The following is a 26,157-nucleotide window of genomic DNA, read 5'->3' as shown; positions in this document are numbered from 1 at the left end:
AAAAGAAAATGGCAAGTAAAATCGCATGTTACCTGTGGTTGGGGGTAAGGGGAAGTATAAGTTTTAAACTGGTAAGGTGAAAATAATGTATAGTCAAACTACCTTTGGATATCTCTTAAGAATATGCTATTTTGGAGACATAAGTCCTTATTCTAAATATGGACAACTCGGCCAGCTTTTTTCCTAGGCTATCTCTGGAGCTCCAGATGAAATGTTTGGGGCCATTGTCATATGAAAAGTACACATCTTTGAACACCAGACTCACATTCTCACATTAAGCAGCAGCCTATGAAATGTGTGACCACCTAATCAAACAGAAAATCCCAGCTTGCATTTACCCTTCATCTGGGCAAAATTGCTCGACCCCAATCCTTCAATTGAGCTGGATTTAGGTAAATTATGTGCCCCTATGAAGCAGCTCAATTGTGTCCCATTATTTTATTGCATATATTCTTCATTTCTATGTATAGTGATTTGAATAGTTTGAGCACTTTCTCTTATTTTCAATGACCATTTATATTTCTTCTGTGGAATGCCAATTTCTATCCTTTTGCCCTTTTTTCAATTGGACTATCTTTTTCTTAATTGAAAAGGTTCTTTATATATTATGAATATTAATTTTCATGTTATATATGTTACAAATATTTTCTTCCATCCGATTATTGCTCATTTGGTACCCTTTTATATACAAAGAATATAATTAGTTTATAACCAACTACAGACCAACTTGATCAGTTATTTAGAAATTCATTTGTCTAACTTGGGGAGTATACTAGAAAATTAAATGGATTAAAGTTAGTTTAAAAATTAAAATTAGGTGCTTTATTGACTTTAAATGTGTTTTATTTTATAGCCAAGGTGGCTTAATTTAATCTATTCCTCTAGAAAATCCAAAAATTGAATCGTGTATTAGGCCAAGCCACCAGAGAACTATAGATATGAGTGGCATAGTTTTATTAATTTCAACTGAATTTTTCTTTTTAGTCACATATGATTGATTGATATATGTCAATCTATATTGAAAAACTATTGTTGGATTTACCATAAAGAGGATAAGACATTATTTACTAGGTTATCCATCCTGAGCACACTGCTTGTTTTTAATGTTCTGAACACTGCAAAACGTGTAACTGACTGTATTTCGCTTTTTGCCTTGGCAGCTAGGAAGCTCAGAAACAAATGTGTGGTTCATAAGTGAATAAGAAAGTGTGGTGTGCATTTTGTTTATCAACTCCCCCCTTGCTTAATCTTTTTCCTATCATTATTTTCTAGTTCATACAAAATTCCTTTCCTTGCATATTTCCATCTTGTTGCATAGTATGTGTTTGTAAATGGCCTTAAATACTTTTTAGAATGAACAAAGTGGTGGAGAGATGGATACCTAATTAGAGAGAGGAGAGAAATCATGGTGTATGAGTGGATGCTAAAAGTAAACCCTCAGTAGGATCACAGACTTTCTTCAAGCAACAAAGTCTGCCATTACCTGAATTATAATCCAACCAGGCAACTGAAGTCCTTTAACTCCCTATCTCTGTCTACCTTGAAGCTCCTGGTTTTGACATTTCTCTGACCTGATAGCTCCTTCACTTTGTGTCCTGGCTCCTGTCTAGCCTGACCTTGACTGCCCTCTGCTGTGACTACCCACACCTTGGCATGAGCGCCTGGGTCCCTGGCTGTGTTCCTAATAACTAATTCGCTGATTTTGGCCCAGCCATGCTATAATTATTCCCAAATTCACATATAATGTAGGTTTTTGGTTTTTTGGGTTTTTTTAATCACATTTACCTTCCAAGTTCCCCAGAAAAGTGCTTTGTTTTAGAATCTTTTTGGAATGCATGAATCTTTTGAGTTTTGGAGTCTCCAGTGGTGTGATTCAGGGATGAAGGATTCAGACTACTCTGAAATTAAGGCCAAGACTTAAAAATCTAGGGAGCTACATATTCTTTAAGTGTCTGTCTCCTACCAGAGGAGACCTTGGGAGCTGAGGACAAGACAGCCCTCTACCAGGAGGCTAGAAAAGTCAAAGAGGTGAAGTCCTGCTATGAAAGCAAACCCCAACAGCTTTCCTGTTCATAATCACAGCTTTCTAAAGAGGGATCTGTAAAATCCTAAGAAGCCTTTATAAAGCCTTGCCCTCACCAATTATCTCCTCTCACATATCTCCATTTTCCACCTCTCCACTTGCCCTTCTGCTTAACCTGATTTTCTGACATGACAGCCCCTTTCACTTCATTTCCCCTTTCACTGCCAAGCTGTGCTCACTGCCCTCAAATCCACTTACAGCTTAACTTTTGCCACTGTCTTTTGCTCCTCAGCTAGCTATTTACTCTCTTCCAAAATTAGGCAGTCACCAAAGGTCTCTTAAAAGTCAAATTCAGCAAACATTCTTTCCACTGTATTTATCCTTTAAGTACAATGTGACAGTAGTAATAGTAGCTACTACTTATTGAGTACTTACTATGGTGCCTAGGTACTTTGCCATATCATCTCTCTCTTACGGCACCCAGTAACAAGGATATTATCTCAGCGAAGAGAGGTCACATAACTCACCCGAAATCACACAATCAGCCAGTGGCAGACACAGGTTCAAATCCTGGGATGTGTGTGTGGTGGATTAGAGATGGCTGCAAATTCTCTGTCACTCCCACCTTGGAGAGAGAAGTCTATTTTCCTTCCCTTGAATCTGGGCTCACCCCGTACTTCATTCTGACCTGCAGAATGTGGCAGAAGTGACACATGTAACTTCCATGGCTAGGCCTTATGAGCTGCAGCTCTCTGGGAAACCAGCTGCCATGTAAAAAATCTGGGAGCACCTGCTGTGAGGAAGTCAGGTGGGGAGAGGGAGAGGAGGCCACAAGGAATGGGGAGTTGGGGAGGGGGACCTCCTAGCCCAGTCAACTGCTAGCTGAATGCAGCAGCCAAGTTAATGCTCCAGCTAATTCTCACTATGTGAAGCAGAAAAACCCTCTACCTAAGCCCTGCTGAATTCCTGACTCAAAGAATCTTGATAAACCATTAGCTGTTTAAGCCACTAAGCATTTGCAGCCACTAAGTGATAGAGTTGTTTGTTCTGCAGCAATAAATAACCAAAAAAGTCTAATTCTAAAAGCCTATGCCACTCAGCCTAATTTTTACTGTTCTCTCCTTATTTTCCAGCAAACCAATTTATCCTTCTATATTTTCAGACTTAAAAATCATACAACTATCCTGTTACCTCAAAATTATTTTTTATTTTAAAAAATTCTGAGCACATGATATGCATAGAATCTGGTGTCTGACAGATATAAAGATTGAGAAAGTTATAGCTTTAGCCCTCAAAGGCCCTCACATTACAATCAGAGAGATAATCAAATACACAAATGGCCCCCAATACACAAAGGAGTGAGCAAAGATAGACGCTAGAGTGAAAATCCGACATGCAAAAGCCCAGATTCAGAGTTTTGACTGGGACCCCCACATTTATAGGGAGGGTTCAGAACACAGTCAGGGAAGCATACTCACTGGACTGTAGAGAAGGATCAACCTTGATTTCTTCCTGGCCCACAGACCCCGCCCCACAAAAGGTCAGCAAGTCATGACACTGCCACCTCTGCTGCCCGTCCCTTCCCTCTGCCATGTGCTGACTTGGCTTGGCGCCTGGTACAGCCTCCACATGTTCACCTTTCTCCTTCCTCCCATTTCCCCCAATTCATCCTTACTCTGTCCCTAGAGGTATCTTTCTAAAAAACAGGTGCAATTCTTCATTGTTCTCCTCCAAAAGAGCTAATGGCTTCCAGTTCTGGGGAGTCCCAACAAACTGGTCCACATGGCCGTCCAGACCTTTGGCACTCCGTTCTCAAGGTAATTTTCTAGTCCCATCTCTCATCCATGCAACTCTAGACCTGGACCTCTTTGGCGCTGCGTTTCCTGTGCTCATACCCTCGCTTTGGTTCCGAAGCATCACCTCATCCTATAGGCCTTATAGCTCTCTCTCTGCCGTTATCTCCTACTCCTCTCTCCCTTTCTCACATTTGCTACAGCTGCCTTGGCTTCCTTGCCATTCCTATCACGTGCCCACCTCCTTCCCACCTCAGGGCCTTTGCCTTTCCTTTTTCCCTGGGCGTGGCTTCCTCCCTCACTCCTTTTAGACTCTTTCCCTTATCAGAGAGGCCTTCTCTCAGCTCCTTATATAATAGTAAATCCCATCCCAGCTGACACCATTTTCTTATCCTACTTTATTTTCTTCAGTCATTATATTTTTATAATATTTTGTTTATTATTTCTCTCCCTCCCTCTAAAACATAAACTCCCCATGAACGCAGGGAATTTGTTTTGTTCACTGCTGTACCTGATACAGTGCCTGACCACAATATATGCTTGATAAATATTTATCAAATGATTGAATAAACTAATTCCAAGCAGCAACTTATAGTCCATTTGTAAGTAGGTCACTGCTTTCACACATGCTCCTAAAGAACTGAGACAGTTTTAATTAGGAAGCTCTTACATTTTGCCAAACTCATTTGGCAAATTTTTTACCCTTGGCTAATTTTTTCCTTCCTTGCAATTTCGTGTCAAGTGCATTGATTTTCTTCAACCTCTTTCCACTTGAAGAACATATCATTACCAAGCCAATAAACTACTTCTTTATTGATATACATATTTAGTTACAGTTGGTTGGGGTTTTTTTCCTTTTTAATAGACACAGAAGTGCCAACATGTAAACTTTGGGAAGGCAGTGAAGGGTGGAGCCAGAAGTAGACTACGATCTCCAGGGAAGTTCATTATCATCAGGGCAAAGGTGCAACACACTTTCAGTTTGTTCCTTTGAAGTCATTGGAAGAATGGTGAGCTGTGCCAGCCAGAGGTAGGACCAACACCTAGTGATAAAGGGGACAGGCCAGTTTCCCCATATTCATCCCTCCTGGCCTTGAGGTTGAATTGAACTTAGATGTCAGAATGTGTGAGACTCAGTCATGTATCTCTTTTAATTAGCCATATCATCTGGGGAAACTCACTTCTAGCCTCTGGACTTCTTCTTCCTCTGCTAACAGCTATATTGGATTATATCAATGTTTTTAAGCCTTTTTGGGTTCTGGACCCCTTTCAGAGCTATGGACCATTATATTACTTTCCAAAGACTGCCAAAACAAAGTACCGCAAACTAGATGGCTTAGAACAGAAGTTTGTCTCACAGTTCTGGATGCTAGAAGTCCAAAGTAAAGGGATCAGTGGGGCCATGTGCCCTCTGAAACCTGGAGGGAAAAGATTCTTCCTTGCCTCTTCCAACTTCTGGTACCCCAGGGTCCTTTGGCTTGGCAGCATAACTGCAATCTTCACACAGTGTTCTTCCTAGGTCTCAGATTGTCTTCTTTCTGTATGGGTCTGCCTCTGTGTCCTAATTAACCTAACTCCTTTTCATGAGGACATCAACCATTTCGGATTAGAGCCTATCCTGATGACCACATTTTAACTCAATTATCTCTGTCAAGACCCTATTTTCAAATAAGGTCACATCCTGAGGTGCTGGGGGTTAGGACTTCAACATGTCTTTTTTGAGGAACATAATTCAACCCATAACAGCCATCTTCTTAAGAATGGTCCATTTTGCATTCAGTTTTGGGGAGTTTACAGACCCCTTCAGGCTTCTTCCCTGCCACTTATTAGCTTTTATTAACTGTGTGTCTTGGAGCAAAGCATAATTCTTTTGAGTCCTGAATCCTCAACTCTAAAATGACTTATCAGAGTGTAGTGAAGATGCAAGGAAATTATGTATAATACAGTAGATGTAAACTGTGATGGGACAAATGATTATAAAAGAACTATTTACATTTGCTGAACTAGGGCACAAAGCTACTGGATTATACCAGTGGTCCCCCAATTTTTTTGACTGCATACTTTATCAGTAAGAAATTCTAAGTACACCTGCGAATGACAATTTCTTTTCAATTGTGTACAAGTGTTACTAGATTTAAAAATTAATAAGATTAAATAAATAATATGTTTTTGTAACTGTAACCCAAAACATTCTGTGGTTAGAGTGTAGAGGTTCGATGGTATCATACTACTAACTTCCTGCACAATGTACACTAAGGAAGAGGTCCATCATTAGCAGTTGTGATTACAAATCCATTGTTCAGATGCTCTTTGTGGTAATTTTGAATTTTTTAAAATGACTTCTTGGAAGATCTGATTAGGTTGTCATTGTTTTTAACCTCATGAGGCTGATGAAGAGCTTGTCCTAGGAGAAGTGTCCTCATCTCAGGCAATTTTTCTGTTGCTAACTTGTGCTTGCATTAGTAGAATTAGATTCCACAGGTTTCTTTGCAGAAATCTTTTAAAGCCACCTGTCACTTTGCGAAGTTCTTTTTAGCTGAAACTCAGTGACATTTGCCATGTAACCACTTAATGAGGCATTCTTTAATTTCAGGGCTTTCTAAGACTCTAAAATTGAACCCACAGTGGGGCATCCTCAGCCCCTTGGCTGCAGAGTTCCCTGTGATTCATCTACAGATCAAGCCAGACAGGACCATCCAACCTTTCGACTGAGTGAAGGCACCAATATCAACATTTATACTTGCTAATAGGAGAGTATAATTTGTTCTTTATATTTTAGATTAAAAATCCAGAGGTATAGAAATCCTAATATTTTCTCTCCTCCTCCCACCCCAATGTATTGTTTTGTTTCCTCTCATTCTGGAGACCACTGGAACAGGCAGTGCCTCTCCTTTATTCCTAGACTCCTTCAAGTGTAGGTTGACATGAATGAGAGTAACTATGACATGAATGAACATGAATGAAAGTAACTGATGAGGCCAAAAAGGGTTGACATGAATGAAAGTAACTGATGAGGCCAAAAAGGGTTAAGTTTGAAACAGGAAAAGTATGGAGGAAGGTGAAAAGGCTTGTGTGGATTTGTTTCTTCTCTGGCTCCTTGGACTGATTAAAAGAACAAGAATAAAAATAGAAGGGTCTGTTTTTCTAGAGGGATTCGACGCTGCTCTGTCAAGAGAAGAGGGCCAGAAACTGGCCAAACTGGCGAGACGCTGGGCGCAAGTAGAGCTGTTCAGAGACCCGAGTGACAGAGTGTGGCTCAGAGCTCAGGAGAGGGGCTACTTTCCTTCTTTTGAGCGGAACTCAGCATTTTGGCATCCTGAGACTGGAAGCTCTGCGAGTAAGCAGAACCAGCAGCCCCACAGGCAGGGGTGTTCTGATGGTGGGTGACTGAGCAATAGATGTGGGCAAAGAAGAGCCAGACAGTAGAGCAATAAGAGCACAGAGGCCATAAAATAATGGTAGCTCAAAATGGCTGTGGGCACAAATGGAGGACACTTTTAAGGATTTCTAAGAATTCCTAGACAGTATTTTGGAAGGTGTTGTAGGCAGACTAACGGACCCCAAAAATGTCCATTTCTGAATCCCCAGAATCTATGAATATGTTAGATTACATGGCAAAGGAGAATTCAGTTTGCAGATAAAATGACGGTAGCCAATCAGCTTACTTTAAAATAGGAAGATGACCCTATGGGGGCTATCAGGGTTGGCTCAGTATAATCAGTGTCTTTAAATGGGGAAGAGGAAGGAAGAAGACTCAAAGTGATGCAATGTGAGAAGGCTTGACTAGCCACTGCTAGCTTCAAAGATGGAGGAAGGGGCTGTGAGCCAAGGAATATGGGCAGCCTATGGCAACTGGAAAAGGCAAGAAAATGGATTTTCCCCTGGCATCTACAGAATGGAACTCAGCCCTGATGACTCCTTAATTTTACCCAGTGAGGCCCATTTCAGACCCCTGACTTTCAGAACTATAAGATAATAAATTTATGCTATTTTAGGCCACTAAGTTTGTGATAATTCGTTATGGCGGAAACAGGAAATTAAGACGGGATGTGCAGCTTAGATCTTGCTATTATGAGGTTGAGCCTGAAGATATTAAAAACACATAAATATAAAGCAACATTATCACGCAGAAGCTGAATGGCCTCCCAAAATTTCCAAATCAGGCAGGATCCCTCTGACTTGGTGGCCTAGAGGTGACTAATTTCAAAACCCTCCTCAGCCCTTCAAACTCTAGGCTTCCTATCTCCTCACTCTTCCAGATGGAAGTAAGGAAAGGGATACTTTTATCAGTGCTGGGCATGGAAAGTCCATGCCTATCAAGACTGGTAAGTAATGCTGCAGGTATGCAGGAGCCTCCAACCTAAGGAGCAGGCAGCACAAAAAGAAGAGTAGAAGGGATCCAGGACTCCAGAGCAAAGCCAGGGTTCATACCAAGAATGTGAGGCCAATGGAAACAGGAGCTGAGGGTTCAGATGCGAAAGAAGCAATAAGCCCACAAGGTCCAGAAGGGGACCCTGTTCCCCCACCCCCAGTACTCTTTACATTCCTTGAATTGGCCACGAGCTTCATGTGGAGCTAAAAAACAAAACTTGCGCAAAGGCTGCCAGAATTCTTTGCCCATATTCCATGACTGGGAAGAGGCATGAGGCTGGGATGCGCATCTGCTTTCTGCGAAGGTGTGAAGTCCCTTCGGGACACAGGAAGCAGATGGCGCTGCTCCTTGGATCATGCTCCACAGGACTTGGTCCTGCCCAGATGGATACCTGGAACTTTTGGAAAATCTTTACCCTCTTCACAGCACCTGTCGCAGATGGGCCACCACAGCTACGTCTCAATACCCCAAGTTCTACCTCAAGTTCTACCTCTATTATTCATTCTCTTTTGTTCTGACTGGACAAGATCCATCTCCTTTCATTCTGCACTCCATTCCAGAAGTCCTGAGTCTGGCAGGAGTTTGAAGAAGAAATGCAGAGCTCCATGCTGAACACTATGGAAAAGATGGGCTCTTCCCTGCTCAGGCAGGTCTGGATGGGGAAGCAAGTTCTTGGCTCAGCAGTCTGGAGCAAGGGATTAGAGGAACTCTCATGTACTTCCCATTTCTTATCTAGAAGTAGACTGAGACCTGCTAGGCACATAATGTAAGACTGTCTTCATTTCTACAGAAATACCACCTGGGAGTTGAAGTATTGGAAAGCTGACCAATGTAACCCTCCCCGAGTTCCAGGACTCTGCTAGGCAGAGCGGCTCCCTCCTACCCTCAACTCCCCCACCCCCAGTCATGCCTTTGGCAGCGCTCCAGGAGTAACAGGCTCGAAACTAGATGAAGTTACTGCATTCGTTTCCTAGGGCTGCCATAACTAAGTACCATGAACTAGGAGGCTTAAAACAATAAAAATTCATTCTCTCACAGCTAGAGAGGCTAGAAGTCCAAAAGAGAGTGTCAGTAAAGCCATGCTTCACTGAAGCCTTTTAGGAGAAGCTCCTTTCTTCCCTCTTCCAGCATCTAGTGGCCCATGTGTTCCTTGGCTTATGGCAGTGTGGCCATCTTCCTGTGTGTCTCTGTCTCCATATGTTTCTTTCTCTGTGTGTCTATGTCCAAATCGCCCTCTTTTTATGGGGACGCCAGTCATATTGGATTAAAGGCCCACTCTGCCTCATCTTGACCTAGCTAATCACATCTGCAATGCCCCTATTTCCGAATAAGATCACAATCTGAGGTACCGAGGGGTTAAGATTTCAACATATCTTTTTATGAGGGCTGGACCACAGTTCAACTCCAAACAGTCATTATTGACTATTCTGCTGGAATCCTTTTCTCTGCTTTTATATTCTTCATAATGTGCAGTATCATCTCTCATTTCTCAATTCTCAACCATAAGGAAGAGATGGGGAAGGCAGGAGCCAGAATTTCCAGGGGAGACTCTAGTTTTGAAATACAAATAAACAAACAACGGTCTGATAGTTGCACTTAAAATCATCTGAGAGAGCTTTAAAATATAAAGTAAGATGCATATTATTACAAACATTTATTTGTAAAATTAGTTATGTATTTATATAAATGTTGAGCTTGACTCCAGACCAATTATACTGAAATTGGGTGGGTGGGAGGGCATTGCCCAGGGGTGGATATTTTTAAAGCTCCCAGGAGATTCTAAACTCTAGTTAGGACTAAGGACCCCTGTGCTGGGTGAGACTCACTGCTGTAGAATATGGCTCCAGCCCTGCAGTTGGTGACTACTGACATTCCTCTCTATTAGCACCCATAGAATGTAGGGAGGATGCTGAAGAAAACAGTTTGCACGGGCCCTGTTATCTGAGTGCAAAACATGCTGCTTAAGGATGGTGCCATTTTTGCCCCACTGAGAGGTGAAATGATGGACTGGTGAAAGAGCAGGAGTAGAATCAGCACCTGACTCCCATTTTTAAATGAAATGCCAGCTTCAGGCCTGTTTAAGAGTTCTGCCAGGGTAAGACTCTCTTGTGACAGTTTGAGTATGATGTGCAGAACGAACCCAGGAGTTCTGGGTGAGACAGAGCCAATGTTGGGGTAGGGTGGTATTTGCTCTATCAAATCTCATGTTAACCATGTAGGAATGTCTTACTGTTTGACTCCCAATGGGCTTGCAGCCAAAATTAAATCCATTTTTCTCCTGTGGGTTACTAAGCCACGGCTCTCTCAACCTGTAAAGCTCACCAAGATTTCTGAGCCTATTTGCTTGTAAAAGATTCCCACTGTTCTTGCCATTTGAGATCTTTGGGTCTTCCAAGTCTGTCATCCAGCATAACAGCTACCCCTCCCAGGATTGTGACCAAAAGACTACCAACGTCCTCCAACTCATTACACATTTTAAAACATCAGCAGGCAGGATAGTCAGCAGAGCCCTGCCTAAGGCCTCGAGGATTTCTCTGCCTCATGGACACTGATACCATTATCCGACATTCCTTAATACAGTCCTTCTGGGTTATGATCCATCACTATTACCATTCTCCAATTTTTGTTTCTCTATCTTGGCCACAAAGACATCACAACAAATTTTACTTAAGGGTAAAATTCCAAACACATTATATCTAAAATGGTCCCCCCTTCTACCAGTCTTGCAATAACACCAAACAAGAACATAAGTCCGACATGTGATACTGCACATTATGATTCTAGAGTTTAGAATCCCCATGCTAATTCAGCGATCACAGCCTTTTCTTCTAAGAATTCATATACTAGTCAGAGAGAGAGAGAGAGAGAAAAGAATCATAGTAATTAGCTCAAGATGAAAGTCAAGCTCACCAGAGGATGGTTTGCAGATTCTGTCTTCTTCCTTTTTTTGAAGAATTGAACCACATTCTCCCTTTCCCACTCCTCTAACACTCTTCCTGTTCTCCAGAATTCTTCCAAGATCACTGACAGTGGTCAGCAGTCTCACCTGTATTTTCTCTCAGTACCTGAGGTATCACTCCTCCCAGCCAAGAAACCTGAACTCACCTGGAACGACTAAGTGCTCTCCTTACAATCTCCTCACCTGGCTTGGGTTTCTGTCACACTTTGCCAATGTTTTTAGCCTTTCCAAGCTGGACTGGAAAAAATCATTCTCTTTGGTGGAGAAAATGGGACCCAGTCCCGAGTCAGTGCCCTCTGTCTAGTACTCCTACTACTCTCCCTTTACCTGGGGACAAGTAGTTCCCAGAACTCCTTGTACCTATCAAGCGAGCTGAAGAGACCCTGTAGAACAGGAGTCCCCAAACCCCAGGCTGCAGGCCAATGACAGTCTGTGTGGCCTGTTAGGAACCAGGCCACATAGCAGGAAGTGAGCAGCAGGCCAGCCAGCGAAGCTTCATTTGCATTTGCAGCCCAGGCTAGCATCACCACTTCAGCTCCACCTCAGATCATGAGGCATTAAATTCTCACAGGAGCAGCAGTCCCTGGTGTCAAAAAGGTTGTGGACCACTGCAGAAGGAGGCAGCCAAGCGCCCATCACACAGCTCTTCTACTACGCAGAGGTGGAGTTGATGGAAAGGAAAAGCACCGCAGCCTCAGTTGTCTTCAGAGGACAGCGGCATCACCACCCATTGTAGAGATAATGGGAGTGGGGACTAAGGCCAGCTCTGCCTCCCAATGCTCAGTTTCTGTCATCACATTCATAAGTATGTATGGGGGCAGGAGGAGGAGTGAACTCATCTCTTAGAAGTATGTGTTAACAAAGAAGTTGTGACAATATTTACGGCAGAGTCCTTCAGACAGGTGCAGTGGAAGTATTAAGGATTGATTGAAAAATCAGTCTTTATTCTCTCTCAATTCCCCATACAATCATCAATCAATCAATTAACTAAACTTTCAAATGATCGATCTCATGAGTGGCTCTTTTGAATGGCAGCTATAAGGGAAAGTAAATTCCTTACAATACAAATACACCCTTGAGGTTTGTTCTTTGGTAGCACCCAGCAGAAATCGAAAGCTTACTATGTACTGTTCTGAGTAGTTTACATTTATTAACTGCTCACAACAACTCTCTGAGGCTGATACTATTTGTACCTCCATTTTATAGAGGAGAAAATGAGGCACAGTGACATTAAGTAACTTGGTCGCGTTCATACAGCTTAAAGGTAATACAGCTGGTATTTAAACCTGTGCAGACAGACCATAGAATGCTATGGTAAATTGCTGGCAAAAATGGTCCAATTTACTACCTCTTTTTGTATCCATGCTTGGAACCCTGTCACCAATGTGAGAACAGCCCTGGCTTGCCTGCTGGAGGATGAGAAACCACAGAGAGCGGAGCCAAGTAATCCGAGCTAAGATCATCCTAGACCGGCCATCTCCCAGCCAAATCCACAGTTGACCACAGATCCATAAGTAAGCCTAGCCAAGATCCATAGAACCACTCCAAGAACCCATAGACTCGTGAGAAATAACAAATGATTGTTGTTTTAAGCAACTATGTTTGGGGGTGGTTGGTTACATACCAGTATATACAAGCACTGATACAAATGCCAATGTTTGACTACTGTGTTATATTTTCTTTCTGGTAACATTGGCTTTATCTGGCTTTAGGAATTCTCCAGAAATAGACAGCTCCAATTGTTCAGAGCTTTCCTCCAGAATACCACCTTATCTCTCTTCATCCTTGTGCTGGCCCTGCTCTTCCACTATGCCCACCCATGAAGGCCACTTATAACTATTCCTCACTTTTATTTCCTAGTTTTCTCTAGAGGCAGAGGAAACTAGGGTGCCCCAAACTCTTGGGTATTGTTTTGAGCTCTGTTTCCTTGATTACTCTCTTTGCCCATCTCTTCATCATTTAGGAGCTAAATTGAAATTAGCCAGAGTGGTGACAAAATAATGAAATCAAGGTAACAAGGGAGAAAGCACCAATAACGCCTAAGTCGACAGGTATCGTTCTCTGGCCTTTCCCTTCTCTTGGGGTGGGGATTTCTTACTCCACACGGATGGGGACAGTAGTCCCTAAAGGCATGCTCTTGCTTTGTCACCTGATCCCCAGATTAAACCTTGAAAAGCTAAACTCTCCCTGCCGGCCAAGATTCAGGGGGACAGCAAGTTGCACCTCCACAGGAACTAACAGCCCCAGCTGCTCGAATCAAATTAAAAAAGAGTTTGGAAACATGTTCCACAGAGTGGAAACCTTCTGGGGCATTTCTGCCAGCTGCCTCCAGCTACTGTGTTCCCAAAGAAATGGAGAGGATACTCAAGGGGGAGGGGGGCACCCTCGAGGCAGCCTGAGAAATAGGGAGCACTATCCATAAAAATGGGACTAGAAATCTCCCAAAGAAAGAAAAAGACACATAAAAGACTACTGTTTTCCTATTGGAGAATTTAAAAACCTTTTTTTTTTTTTTTTTTTTTTTTTTTTGCTATTAGGCACTCAGTATATGCTAAATGATGCTAATTCTTTAGCTCTTCTTGCTTTATGAGCGAAGCTGGGACTGTGAGGGTTGGTTGCTCAAAAGGCCACTAGCTAAATGACCTGGGTTGGTGAAGAGAAACCAGAATTCCCTAGGGCAGATCCACTCTTACTGTGCCATTAAACACCAACCCCCCTTACTCATTACACTTCAACAACAATAGTTTAGTTTTAATTTCTTTTCCTTATATTTCTCAGCCCTAAGGGAAAATGTCCTGTGACAATTCTGTAATAGTAAAACAATTACTGGTGACTCAGGGCTCCCTGCTGTCTCTGCATCTTCTGCAGCTGAGGAGCAGTCTTCCCATGTGAACAACTTGGTTTGTGAATTAGGAAAGTCAAATAAAATGAATCTTTATCTTTACAAAATGATAGAAATTCAGAAGAAATTAGATGAAAAACAGCCCAAGGATTCTCTTTCAGAACAAGAGTCAACTGTAGGCATTGAGACCCTGGGGAAACCCTTCATATAGACTCACAATGTCTCAAGTGATGATTTACCCTTTCTGAGCTCCACTTCGTCCAGGTAGCCCAAGAGTATCTTTTCATATTTTTCCTTTTTGCTCCTCTTTTTTGCTATCCAACTTCTGCCAGTTTCATCTTTGCTAATGATTGGAGGAAGAGACAGAAAAACTATGTTCTCCTTGAGAGAAAACAAACAAACAAACAAAAAACCCTGCCTTATTTGTCTTAAACTCAAGCACTCAACCCAAGCCTAACTTAGAGTAAACAAAGTTAGAGATGTTCAAGGTTAAAGGGCACAGGCATCCCCAGATTTTCAGCTGATTGGGTTTTAAAGCACTTGGATAAATGGGTCGTTTAGAGAATGGAAAGTATTTTTTCCCGTAAGTGTAGTCCTCAGACTCAAACTTAAAACTCTGCTTGGCCACAGGAGTCTAATAACGCACCCAAAGCGAGGACTTCAGGCATTATATAACCTCCTCCTAAATAACTATGTAAAATAGTTTCCATGAGAAAAAGCATTCCAATTCAGGATGCCAGAAACAGATTTCCATTTACTCCAGAACCAAAGGGAGCTTTTTCTACTGAAAAAAAAAAAAAAGAAGGCCAAGTGGGAGGAGATGCTGGCTTTATCAGAAATAGCCCTGACATGGCATGTGCAGGTTTTGCAAAGAGGGTGGGATAAGACAAAAACTTCCATGTACCAATAATAATAACTTGAAATGCCTCTCTGCTTTTACATAACACATGTTCTGCAATTATTTAGTTCAAACACTTAAGTGTTCTAAATTAGGAACTAAAAGGCAGCTGCTTGAAGGGGAGTCTGGAGAAAGGAAGGCTTTCTGGTTTGGGGGTCATAAAGCAATGAGCAAAGAAGGGCCTGTGTTCACCTATGATAACACTCTTCACTTCTGTTCTTCAGTTCCTTGACTGATGCAGTCATTGATGCCAATAAAATTCTAACTCTCAGGTTTACATTGTCAGTTCAAAATTGGGAGCAGGAATAAGGATGCTAAATTGTAAGCTTCTTAAAGGCCAGGATGTCCTATTCATTTCTATATACTTCAGTCCCCTTGGAGCTCAATTCATAATTCACTGATAAGGAAAATAAAATTTAAGGAAGGGCTTTGATTTTTCAATATAGTTGCAAAACATGTGAGCTTTGGAGTCAAACTTTTCAGATTCAAATCACTTTTCCTAGATAAGCGCATGACCAAGGGCTTTCTCCCTGGCCTTCCAGTTTTCTCCTCTAGAAAAAAATGATGGCAACAGTACCTCACATTGTCACTGTGGGCATCGCGTTCATTTATATTTGTGAAACGCATAGCAATGTGCCTGCCACATAGTTAGCACTCGATAAACTTAAGTTACTATTATTTTCTGCATTATCATCTAGCCAGTTGTCCTATTTTGCACCCAAAATAGTTTCTCAGAGATTTTGGTAAACAAGAAAGTTGGTTGGTATAGTGGGTTGAATTGTGGCCTCCAAAAGATATGTCCACTTGGAACCTGAGATTGTGACCTCATTTGGAAGAAAGGTCTTCTGCAGATGTAATTAAGATAAGTATCTTGAAATGAGATCGTCCTGGATTAGGAAAGGCCCTAAATCCCATGACAAGTGTCCTTATTGGGCAAGACAGAAAAGAAGACACGGTGAGACATGGAAGAAAGCCCATGAAAATGCAGGCAGGGATTGGAGTTATGCTGCGCCAAATAAGGAACACCGGAAGCCACCAGAGCCTGGAAGGGGCAAAGAAAGATTCTCCTCTAGAGCCTTCAGAAGGAGCATGGCTTTGCCAACATCTTAATTTTGGATTTCTGGCCTCTAGAACTGTGAGGGGATACTTTTCTGTTGTTTTAAGCCACAGAGTTGGTGGTAAGTTGCTGTGGCAGCCCCAGGAAACTAATATAGTTGGGTACAGTTTGGAACAGCCTAAATTTGGTGAGGAAAACAAGCCCAAGTGTGAATTGGTAATCCTCACGAGTTCTCCTTTGCTCGAATCGTGCACTGCAGGGAAACTTCTCTTTAGGAAGGGAAAATCACTGGCTTCAGGGACTGGAATGTTCAGGCCATTCTGCCCCACTCGCTTCCAGCCAAGGACATTTCTGGTGGGAATCTTGAAAACATTCTGCATTTTCCCACAGGAATGAAGTGGAAGTACTCCATGTGTAGTAAGACACTGGACAGAGTTAGCCACTCTCTGGCCCCAAATGAATGGGCAGGCAACACAGCTCCCAGTCTTTGTCCAATAAACACACCCACACTGGTCCCCACTGCCCTCCTGACCCCCCATCTATGGAGTTAGAATAGGTCATTAGCCAATGACTCCAAGTTAAGAAAAGATACCTGGTTGCCAGGAGACCAACATAACTGTATATTTCTCCTAACTCTATGGGTTCTTGCAATTGTATCTATGAAACAGATCTCCTTTTAAGCGAAAAATATGTCCAAGTCATCTTTAAGATCCTGCTAAGACTTTGGAATTTTAAAGGATTCCTCAGGAGAGTCGTAAGAGAGATGTTGTCGAAACACTGACACCCAGAGAACTGGTTTTCATTCTTTTCCTCCTGGAGAAAAATAGCAGCAGACACAGCAGTGACTGTCAGGAGTGACTTTTTTGGAGCAAAGGCATTAGACGAGATGACGCATGCTGACAAGTTCAGTAAATAGTGGGTGCTCTGCCAATCAGCAGATAATTTCTGTGTGTTTGCAATGTAGGAAAGATTGCGAGTCACACAGAATTTCTAAGACAAGTCATGACTACCCCATGTGTCATCTTCTTGTGAAGGTCACAAGAAAGGAGAAGGTGGGTAGAAGCAGAGAGGGAAAGAGCAAGGAGGTCCGTGTGCAGACAAATCTACCACATCCAGGTGGGTCTCTCAGGTGGGACAGTCCCAGGGAACCTGTGTAATCATCTGCTTTGCTGACATCTGAGGCTCTCACCTCACATGTAGTGAGCACATCACTAATTCCTAAGTCCTTTATAACTTGTGAAAGTCACTTCTTCCCTGACTCAGTAAAGGTGTTTTCTTTCTTCCATTACTTGGTAATTTATTCAGTTTATTTCCAGTAAGGAAAGGGTTTAAGGGAAGAGGTGAGTGAGAAAGGCCAGAGGAAGAAGTCACACACAGTATTCTGGATCTCAGAGTACTCCAAAGCAGACGTCACTGTTTAATCGAAGAGAATTACAGAACACTGAAAACACTCATAACCAAATAGAAAACAAAAAACAAAAAACAAAAAAACAAAACTCTGGAACCAAACAGATTCAAAGGATTTTTAGCACTATTTGTCATTTGCTTTTCTCCATTAGGAAAGAAAATGCTGGGAGAGAATGAGAGAAAGAGACAGAGATTGAGATCCCCACCCCCCCCATGAAATTTACATACAGGTAAATAATTTGAGTTCTTATTTAAAATATGTAGATGTTTAATTTCTCCACTCTTCATCAAGAGCTTTTCTGAGAAAAGAATACATTTTTAGCACTCAAAATTAAGATCGCGCGCACACACACACACATACACACAATCCACAACCCTTCCTAAGAGAACTAACTACATGATTCTAATTGACAGGGTAATCTTCAAGTAAATAACTTGATGAGCATAAAAAGCTGGTGGCAGGTAAATATGCCACAATGAAGGAAGGAAGGAAGGAAGGAAGGAAGGAAGGAAGGAAGGAAGGAAGGAAGGAAGGAAGGCTTTTAAAATGAATAATGGCATGGAAGGAATGGAATGGAATGAAGGAATAGGAAGGAAGGAAGGAAGAAAGAAAAGCAGGGCAGGCAAGGGCAGGCAAGGCATGAGAGAGAGAGAGAGAGAGAGAGAGAAACCTCCATCTTTCCTGCCAGGAATGTCAACTTGGCTGCTAAGGTTGTGACAAGGGCAAGTGTCCAGCATACTTAATTGCACTGAGGATCTGCTGACCGATTATTGTTGACATTCCCTAGTTCAATCTGATTCATCATGTGCACAGGAACCAAAAAAAGATGGTAAAAGGCCAGGAAGTTACGCTATAAGGAAAAGCTTCCACCTACATCAGAATAAGGATCCTTGTCGCCACTAAGATCTTTTTATAGCAATTGTCTCATTCCTGGGGTTCAAACTGTCCTGAGGCAGGCAGTGGGGGGGGCTTGGTTATTTGTGTTTCAGATCTGGAAGCTTCTCCTAAGATGGAAAAAGTGATAGGAGTGAGAGTATAGAGATTATTAGAGATCAGCGGCTTGACTGGACACAGAAGCAAGCTAAGAAGAGTCATTGGAGATGAAAGGTCTATTTAAACACACACGGATACACACATGCACACACATGCACACATATGCAACTTCTAAGCAGTTTCACATTTATCACCGTATGAAATTTTTGGACAATTGGTCTGTACACAAACACATACTAAAAAAAGAAATGAACAAATATACCCAAGTAGATGACCTCTTATCAAAAGTATATATATTTTGCTAATCAGAAGCCACGACTTAATTCTGATGTTTGTGAAACTATGTGGCCCCAGTAAATAGATGGTGAAGAGTAAACCATATGTAAAAATTCAAAGCACACACACAAATCATCCCAGACATAATTTCTTATTTTCTAACATATTATTATATACAATACTGTTTTGTGGTCCTGCGTTTTACATCTTTCCGAACCTTCACCAGACTATTAATTTAAAAAGCCGGGAGCTTTGTCTGCTCTTCTAACCACCCTGACCTGATTTTGTACTTTGGAAAAGGCAAAAAAGACCAACCCTGACTTGAGTGGGAATCACTTTTGGAATAATGGTGAGTGGTTGTTCACATCTGGATTAGGTATAAAACGATAACATTATGATGATGAACGCCACAGAGCCTCATCTGCATATAAATAGACCTAATCAGAAATGCAAATTGCAATCAGGAGAAATTTTTAAAGGCTGTGATAGCTGTATGATTGCGCAGATAAGGAAAGGTTAACGCTTGGATTGTCAAAGTGGTTAAACGGGCCCCCAGCCGGCCCAGAGCCTTCCTTTCAAAGAGAAATGTGGAAGGCACAAATCTCTTAACCTGCAGCCTGGCTGGGAGGGAGCTGCCTGATGGATTCTCCAGCTGGCCAAATATCAGCCCAATTCTTATGAAAGACAAACAATAAACCTCTTGTACAAACCCCTACTGAATACATACAATAGAAAATATACCGGCATTTAAACACTCTCTGAACAGATCTCTTTCGGCACAATTTCCCATTGAAACAGAAACTAAGGGATGGAGAAACAGTCATATGACTGATGTGACATTTTTGTGATCTTTTTTAGTTCTGGTCTGAGTGGATACAAAAATATGATACACAATTTTTTTAGTCCCAAATTTCCTTAAATACTCTAGATTCAAACTGGGGATGAGAGGAGGACCATATATGATTATATAGTTAATAACAAAACAGGTTTTAGACAGATTACTTAATCCAAAATTGCATTTGCAATCTTCTTGTGCAAAGCACCAAAAATGGACATCTCAAAAAACGGAGTGCGTACTGACAATACGCAATTGTTAGAACAAAGTCCTGTTATTCCTTGGGATGTGTTATCTTTCAGGAACATCCTCTACACCCCTTCTTCTTTTTCCCCCCACAAAAGGAAACACTGTATATTTTACAATCAAGCTTTCACAGATTTGGAGAGAAATTGCTTACGAACTATTTATTATCCCGCTAATGAGACGCTTTCACAAAGAACTAACGAGCCAAGAGCGCCATCTTGTGTCCTACCTTGGGATCTTAAAGAGCGTTTTCACAGGATGCATGTCAAAGAGGGGAGGGTCTCCATCCCCCAGTTCAATAGCTGTAATCCCCAAGGACCAGACGTCACAGCGCGCGTCATAGGAAGAGTCATACTGCTGCTCACAAGCGATGACCTACCAAAGAAAAGCAGTACACAACGCATAAACCCCACTGCCACCTCAGATGTCCTGAAGGGCCTTTGGCCAGTATTAGCCCCCTTCTCAGTTCCCTTGGCTAAGCTTATTAAATTCCTGTAATAATAACGTGTGTTTTCTAAGCCTTATTTGTGTATGATTGTTTTATCATCTGATATGTTCATTAACTTCTAAAAATGTGTCAATTCAGTTCAGTAAACATGTATTGAAACCCTCTAGGTACCAAGAACAGTGCAAGAGGCACAAGGGCGAATACCTCACCGTGCCCACCTTGACATCAAGGAAAGGCTTTGTCTGCGTCCTTCTCCTCATTACCAGCTGCTGAATTCAACCACAAGGAACAGTCGGTCTCAAACATGCTTGTCTCCTGCACAAAATCCCCAGGAGTGTGGCCAATTGAGCAGAAAGATATTGGAAGACTGATATAGTTAACATAAAATAGGAACCATTCCTTTTCATTGCCCTTTTCTAAGAACTTTTGCCCCCACCTCAAACCCCAACAACTGGTTTGTATTTCAGCAGCAGCTGCCATTTCAGTTATTGGCCTGACTGGGTACAAGAACCAGAAAATGCCCCTGGGCTTGTCATTGGTGTGGGGAGCATGGAACCTTGGGAAATCTTTATCAACTTTTGAGTCCGACAGGAAAAGCCACTCCACTCAGACTTTAGTGGCTATCACAACGGGATTGGGAGAAGGCAGGGGTGAGCCAGAGGGTGTGGAGGGACAGGTGCCCCTATTTGACCTGAAATCTGCCTCTGTAACCAAGGATATTAAGTTTGAGATGCCTATGAGACTTCCAAATGAAGAGATCATTTTAGTCATCTCACGAGACTGGTACTGGACATCTGACCTAGAGAATTTTGACCTTGAGAATAAATGTGTGTGGTTTTAAACCACGAAATGTGTGATATCATTATGGCAATGACAGAAAACTAGCACACCTGCCCTCTGCCAGACCCAGTTAATTGGACTTGCAAAGCCAGGCTAATGCGCCTACCGTGTTGCCTGAGACCTGGTGCTCTTACTCCTATAATTGCCCCTACCCTTCTGTTCCGGTTTCTGAACTGAAGACTGTTTCTCCATGTACCCATGTCCTTGGCCTGATCCCAGCTCCATCCTCTGAATAAACTATCCTGCCACAGAATATCCTGTCACACTTTTAACACATTATTTTCAAAAGTGCATTCAAACTAAAGTTCAAATAATTGCAATTTCAGAAGCAAAGGCCATTTCACTGCCTCCAAAGGCCTCACATTTCTCACTCCCATCAGGTGAGAAACTACACTATTTTTAAAGATCTCCAGAAAAGGCTATTCAACACATTCCCTTTCAGAAATGACATTTCCAAACATGTGGGACAAACATAATTTTAGACCTATCAATCAGCAAATAGTTTACCATTCTCCTACAGTTCTGTGAGGGAAAGAGAAATAAGACTATCCCCAGCAAGAACTACAGCCAACTGAAATTTAAAGTGCACCTATAATAAAGTAACAGACCATGACGACTACAAATTTCCTAAGACAATGTGTACTAGCGTGTCCAATAAGGGATATGGGCTCCAAATGCTTGGGATAGTAGGGGACGACCACTTCATGCTAAGTAAGACAATGAAAAGTGTCTCGTGCCACATCCACAGTTTCCGGGAAGAAACTTCCCGGCCTTTACGGATGCGACACAGAAGGTAATTCCAAGAACCTGTCCAAATGTGGGAATGGAGATATCCTAAGGTTTCTCAAGTGCTGTCATAAAGTATTCGAAACATTTATCTGGTTTCAACTTCTCTTTACAGGCACTATCTTCAGCTCAGTCTGATGAACAGAAAAGTATCCTTTGGCCAAACTCTGTTCCCAAAACTCAGCTTATAATGTGACACACACACACAAAAATTCTTTAAGCTCAGCCTTCCAAAGAGGTTTACAGAAAATTTCACTAGTAAAATAATTAACAAATAATTATTTAGTGCTCATGATCCAGGCATAATATTAGACCCTAGGGAGAGAAAGTCAAACATATACTCAATTTAATCCTCATAATCATTCTGTAAGGTAAGTGCTATGCTCAGCTTTTGTAGATGTGGAAACTGAGGCATAGCTCAGTTAAACAGCTTACCCAGAGCCCACTGCTAGTCACTGACAGGGCTGGAATTTGAAGCCAGGCAGAAGAAAGACAAGTAGACAAATTATTACAATATGATAAGCGCTCTAAATAATAAAGTTTATATTCAAGGAATGTTTGCATTATCAGCTTTTGCATTCATATTAACTAAACTAACTGGGTTTTTGAGATTTTTGTCACCTAAACTTCTCCTTCTTAGAGGGAGTCTCTCAGGATTGGTCATCAGGAGTAAATGTGTGTGATGGAATTTAAAGAAGCCCTCGTAGAGGATGCATCCCAGCTGAAGGTCAATGCGTCCTGGAACTGAAGTCCTTATCAATCCAACACCAAAGTCTGCAACCATTTTTTTTTTTTTTTTTAGAAGAAAAAGAAATCTTTCTCCTTAGCTCAGCATTCTCCTTGTCTCTAGGTCAAATAAAGCCAAGTTAAGAATGCTTAAATGGTCGATTAGTCTTTGATTCCCTTGCCCCAGTAGAGGAGGACCTCTCAAAGAGCTCTCTGAATCAAGAGTTGTGATGCTCCCTCCACTAAGAAAAAGGAGAGAGAGTGGCAATAGTAAGTAGGTGCACTGCCCTGGAACCAGGTTTCCCAGGTTCTGTAAGTCATGTCAAAGGGAATGAGAGAGGTGGGTTAAGGTGGCATTGACACCATCCCGGGACCCCAACGCCTCTCCTCTCACACCCCTCCACCTTACCTCTACACCCCAAGGAGGAGCCATGCCAAGGCAAGTGCGTCCTCTCCTTTACCGTCAGTCATAGGAGTGTAGACAATGTTGGTGGTAGTGGAATGAATGGAGGCAATAAAATAGGCGTGAGAGAGAGTTCAAGGGAAGACTTGTGGGAATTGGAGAAAGATTTAATATGGGAGGTTAAGGAAACGGACGCACCAAGGAAGACCGATATGTTGATCCTGGGTGACAGGAGAATGATGGTGCCATTTACAAACACAGAGAAGTCAGAAGTCAGTTTGGTAGGCGGTATTTCAAGTTCAAATTGAGTGTGAGCTCCATCCCTAACCAGTGTAGAAAAAAAATCACTTCTGCTCTCAAGACCTCACTTTTTTTCCCCACACATAGATATACTAAGAAAAGCAAAACTTGCATTAAGACCAGAAGCAGAATATACTAAAGGGTAACAATAAAATACTGATGTGTTTTCAGTGACTGCAGGTAGTTTTATGTTACAGTAAATGTATCTTATATTTCAGGACTCTACAGATTTCAATCTTCCTATTGTTGGTTGCCAATACAACTAGTCAAAATTCGTAGTTTTAATATAGATATAATTACCAGAAGCAGATACCAGGTTATATATCAGGACTTTAACAAATTGGTTTATTTATCTTAAAACCTGCTAATGAATGTCAATTTTACAAATTACTGATTCTCCAAAGTTACATTTAAAGTCCACAGCATGTTGGAGGTTGACATGAAGAGGACATACCTTCTGGAATGTTCTATGAGATATGTGTGTGTGTGTGTGTGTGTGTGTGTAGACGGTGACAAAAACGTTTAGTGTCCCTAGCAAAGGCTAAAAGCATAATATTAAATGAACCAAAATAGAGTGCAGTATTTGCTAATGGCCTAATGGCTCCAAGAGTAAACTATTATCTCACTACATTTCAATGAGTTTCAGAGATGTATAAATCCATACATACTTCTGCAGAGTCACCTCTAACAATCTTCAACTCTTTAGAATGATATCTTTAAGTATTTATACTGTTTCTGGGTTTTAATGAATACTTTTAACCACTTGGTGTTAATCTATCATAACCTCATCATTTCTTCTATGTTTTAAAGGGGCCAGAGCCTTGATGATCTCATCGAAGTGACCCCAGAAGTAAACAGAAGTCACTCAGGGTAAGGATTATATCTTATTGTTTTTTCCTTCTCTATCTTCATCAATTTATGGCACTCATCAGAGAAATGTGTTAAAAAATCTTTGGATCAAAATCAGAAAATCTGAACTCCATTATTTAACAGCTGGATGCCTTTGAGCAAGTCCCTTGAAAACTTTGAGCTGAAGCTTCTTTAGTTATAGGGGCCTCACTTCCTAGATCTATAAAATAACAAAGTGGGAATGAATGATCCTTGCTCTCCCTTCTAGCTCTAATATTCTATGTCTTCGCAGTTTCCAAATAAGTGATTTGGGGGCTGCATCTCAAACCAAAAGGCTATCCTCTCCATGCAAATTAGCTAGAGCAAACAGTAGATGATTCTGGGGTATGAATTGGATGGCTGGAACCTTAGGGAGACTTTATTGCCAATATTTTGTAGAATATCTTAAGGTCTATGAAAAGATGCTGATTATGATAATGCCTCTGTTAAGAAAGATGAGCTTCAGCGACAGAGCCCCTGTTTGGATGCTGGTTAGTGGAACGTGTCCAGGTTCTTACCTTGAAATGCGAACTTATGGCTTTCCTGGTACACTTAGACTACACTGCTGCTTATTTTAGGAAGAGGAAGAACACTAATGCTCGGATTACTAGCAATATCCATGCACCAGCACCTTCGGTGCCCCACATCAATAGCTATTTCACCTGGAGGTGGGTTTGAGCCTCCCGAATGTCAGTCATTACCAACTTAGCTGCCGAAAACCTTTCTTTCTGAAGGGGACTGAAGATAAGAAATAAGTTTTCACTAAGGATTTAACTGGTCTTTGGAGTAAAGGCTAGCAGTCAACTTACTTTGATTTTTAGGGCAGTTCTCTTTAATTTTCTTCAGGGTAATAAGTTCCAAAGTTCCAGACTTTCTAAATCTGCCCCAGTCACTCTGTCTTGCCCCACAGAGGGAACACATTCTTCCCCTCTCTTGAGGAGATTATGAGGTAAAACCGCACCCACAACTTGATAATACAACTGCTTTGACATATATCGTCTCCTCATTCACCCTTGGGCACAGTCAGCTGAATTCTGTTGAGGATGGCTGACCCCTTGCTTAGCAACCAGTTGAGGAATGGCAGAGAAAAAACAACTGTCAGTGGCTCTTCAATTGTGAAAAGACTTGTATCTCTGGCTGGTGGTAGAAAATCCCAGAGCCAGGCATCTTTATTTTGGTTTTGCTACCCGCTCACTGAATAACTTTAGCAAATTATTTAATCTCCCTGCACCTCTTCTTCTCATGCAAACCAAACAACGCTTTCTCATGGGCCTTGTCTGAATCACTGCTTATGACAATGCTGGTTACCCAGCTTTTTCTATGGCACCAAAATGTTAGTAGTAGATATTAATGGGTCATTGATGTATGGGTGATATTGATTTTATTTACTTACTTCTTTAAAACTTTTTGCATTTTCTAAAATGTCTGTAGGGAGCATGAATTATATCTATGACAAAAAGGAGCAATTTTTTTCTTTTTTTTGGTCTTGAAAATGTAAATAAATATTGAAAAATTTGCCTTAACAAGAGTGTGTTTTCTTCCTTCAGAGTCCAGGGTATTGATTGGTTGTTGGGATTCTTCATCATCAAGTTGGCAGTTAAATGTGGTGTCCTCATTATAAAACTAGGTTCCCATGAGATTCATACAAGAAGAATTAAAGAAATTCCTTTCATAACTATATTCCTTTCTATTATAAACATAAGGCGAAGGGGAGCACTTTCACTTTCTCAGACCACTATGATCCCATAAAATGCCCCATGATTACAGTTTCATGTCAGCCTAGACCAAGAGTAGAGCTTATTGATAAAGATCCCAAGATAGGGGTGAGATACACCCTGCATCTCTTACAGAAAGACTTGGGCTATAAGAATCTGAGAGAATAGTCTCTTCTCATCTCAAGGTCTTCATTATCTGAAAAGAACATCTTTATTAGACTGGATGTAAAGGGGAGGGGAAAAAACAGTCAAAATATGTTCTGTTGCATTCAGAAAACCTAGATTTCTCTAACAAGATATTTAACTGAAACCGTTTATCAAATTATATATCAAGGAACTGCTGAGCTGA

The 26,157-nt window shown here is 41.5% G+C and overlaps 1 protein-coding gene across 1 annotated transcript in view; it reads right to left on the bottom strand.

Annotated features, from left to right (window-relative positions):
• The window catches only part of MYO3B (myosin IIIB), a 361,097-nt gene that overhangs the window by 290,904 nt on the left and 44,036 nt on the right, over nucleotides 1–26,157 (bottom strand). The window contains exon 8 of the mRNA XM_039855816.1: nucleotides 19,932–20,077. Coding sequence (XP_039711750.1) covers nucleotides 19,932–20,077 — 146 coding nt within the window. The remainder of the gene's footprint in view (nucleotides 1–19,931; nucleotides 20,078–26,157) is intronic.

The sequence above is a fragment of the Pteropus medius genome, unplaced genomic scaffold (assembly GCF_902729225.1).
Source record: "Pteropus medius unplaced genomic scaffold, Ma_sr-lr_union100, whole genome shotgun sequence".
In the NCBI taxonomy this organism is placed as follows: domain Eukaryota; kingdom Metazoa; phylum Chordata; class Mammalia; order Chiroptera; family Pteropodidae; genus Pteropus; species Pteropus medius.
The sequence above is the reverse complement of the archived record's forward strand: the minus strand, read 5'-3'. Positions and strand labels throughout refer to the sequence as shown.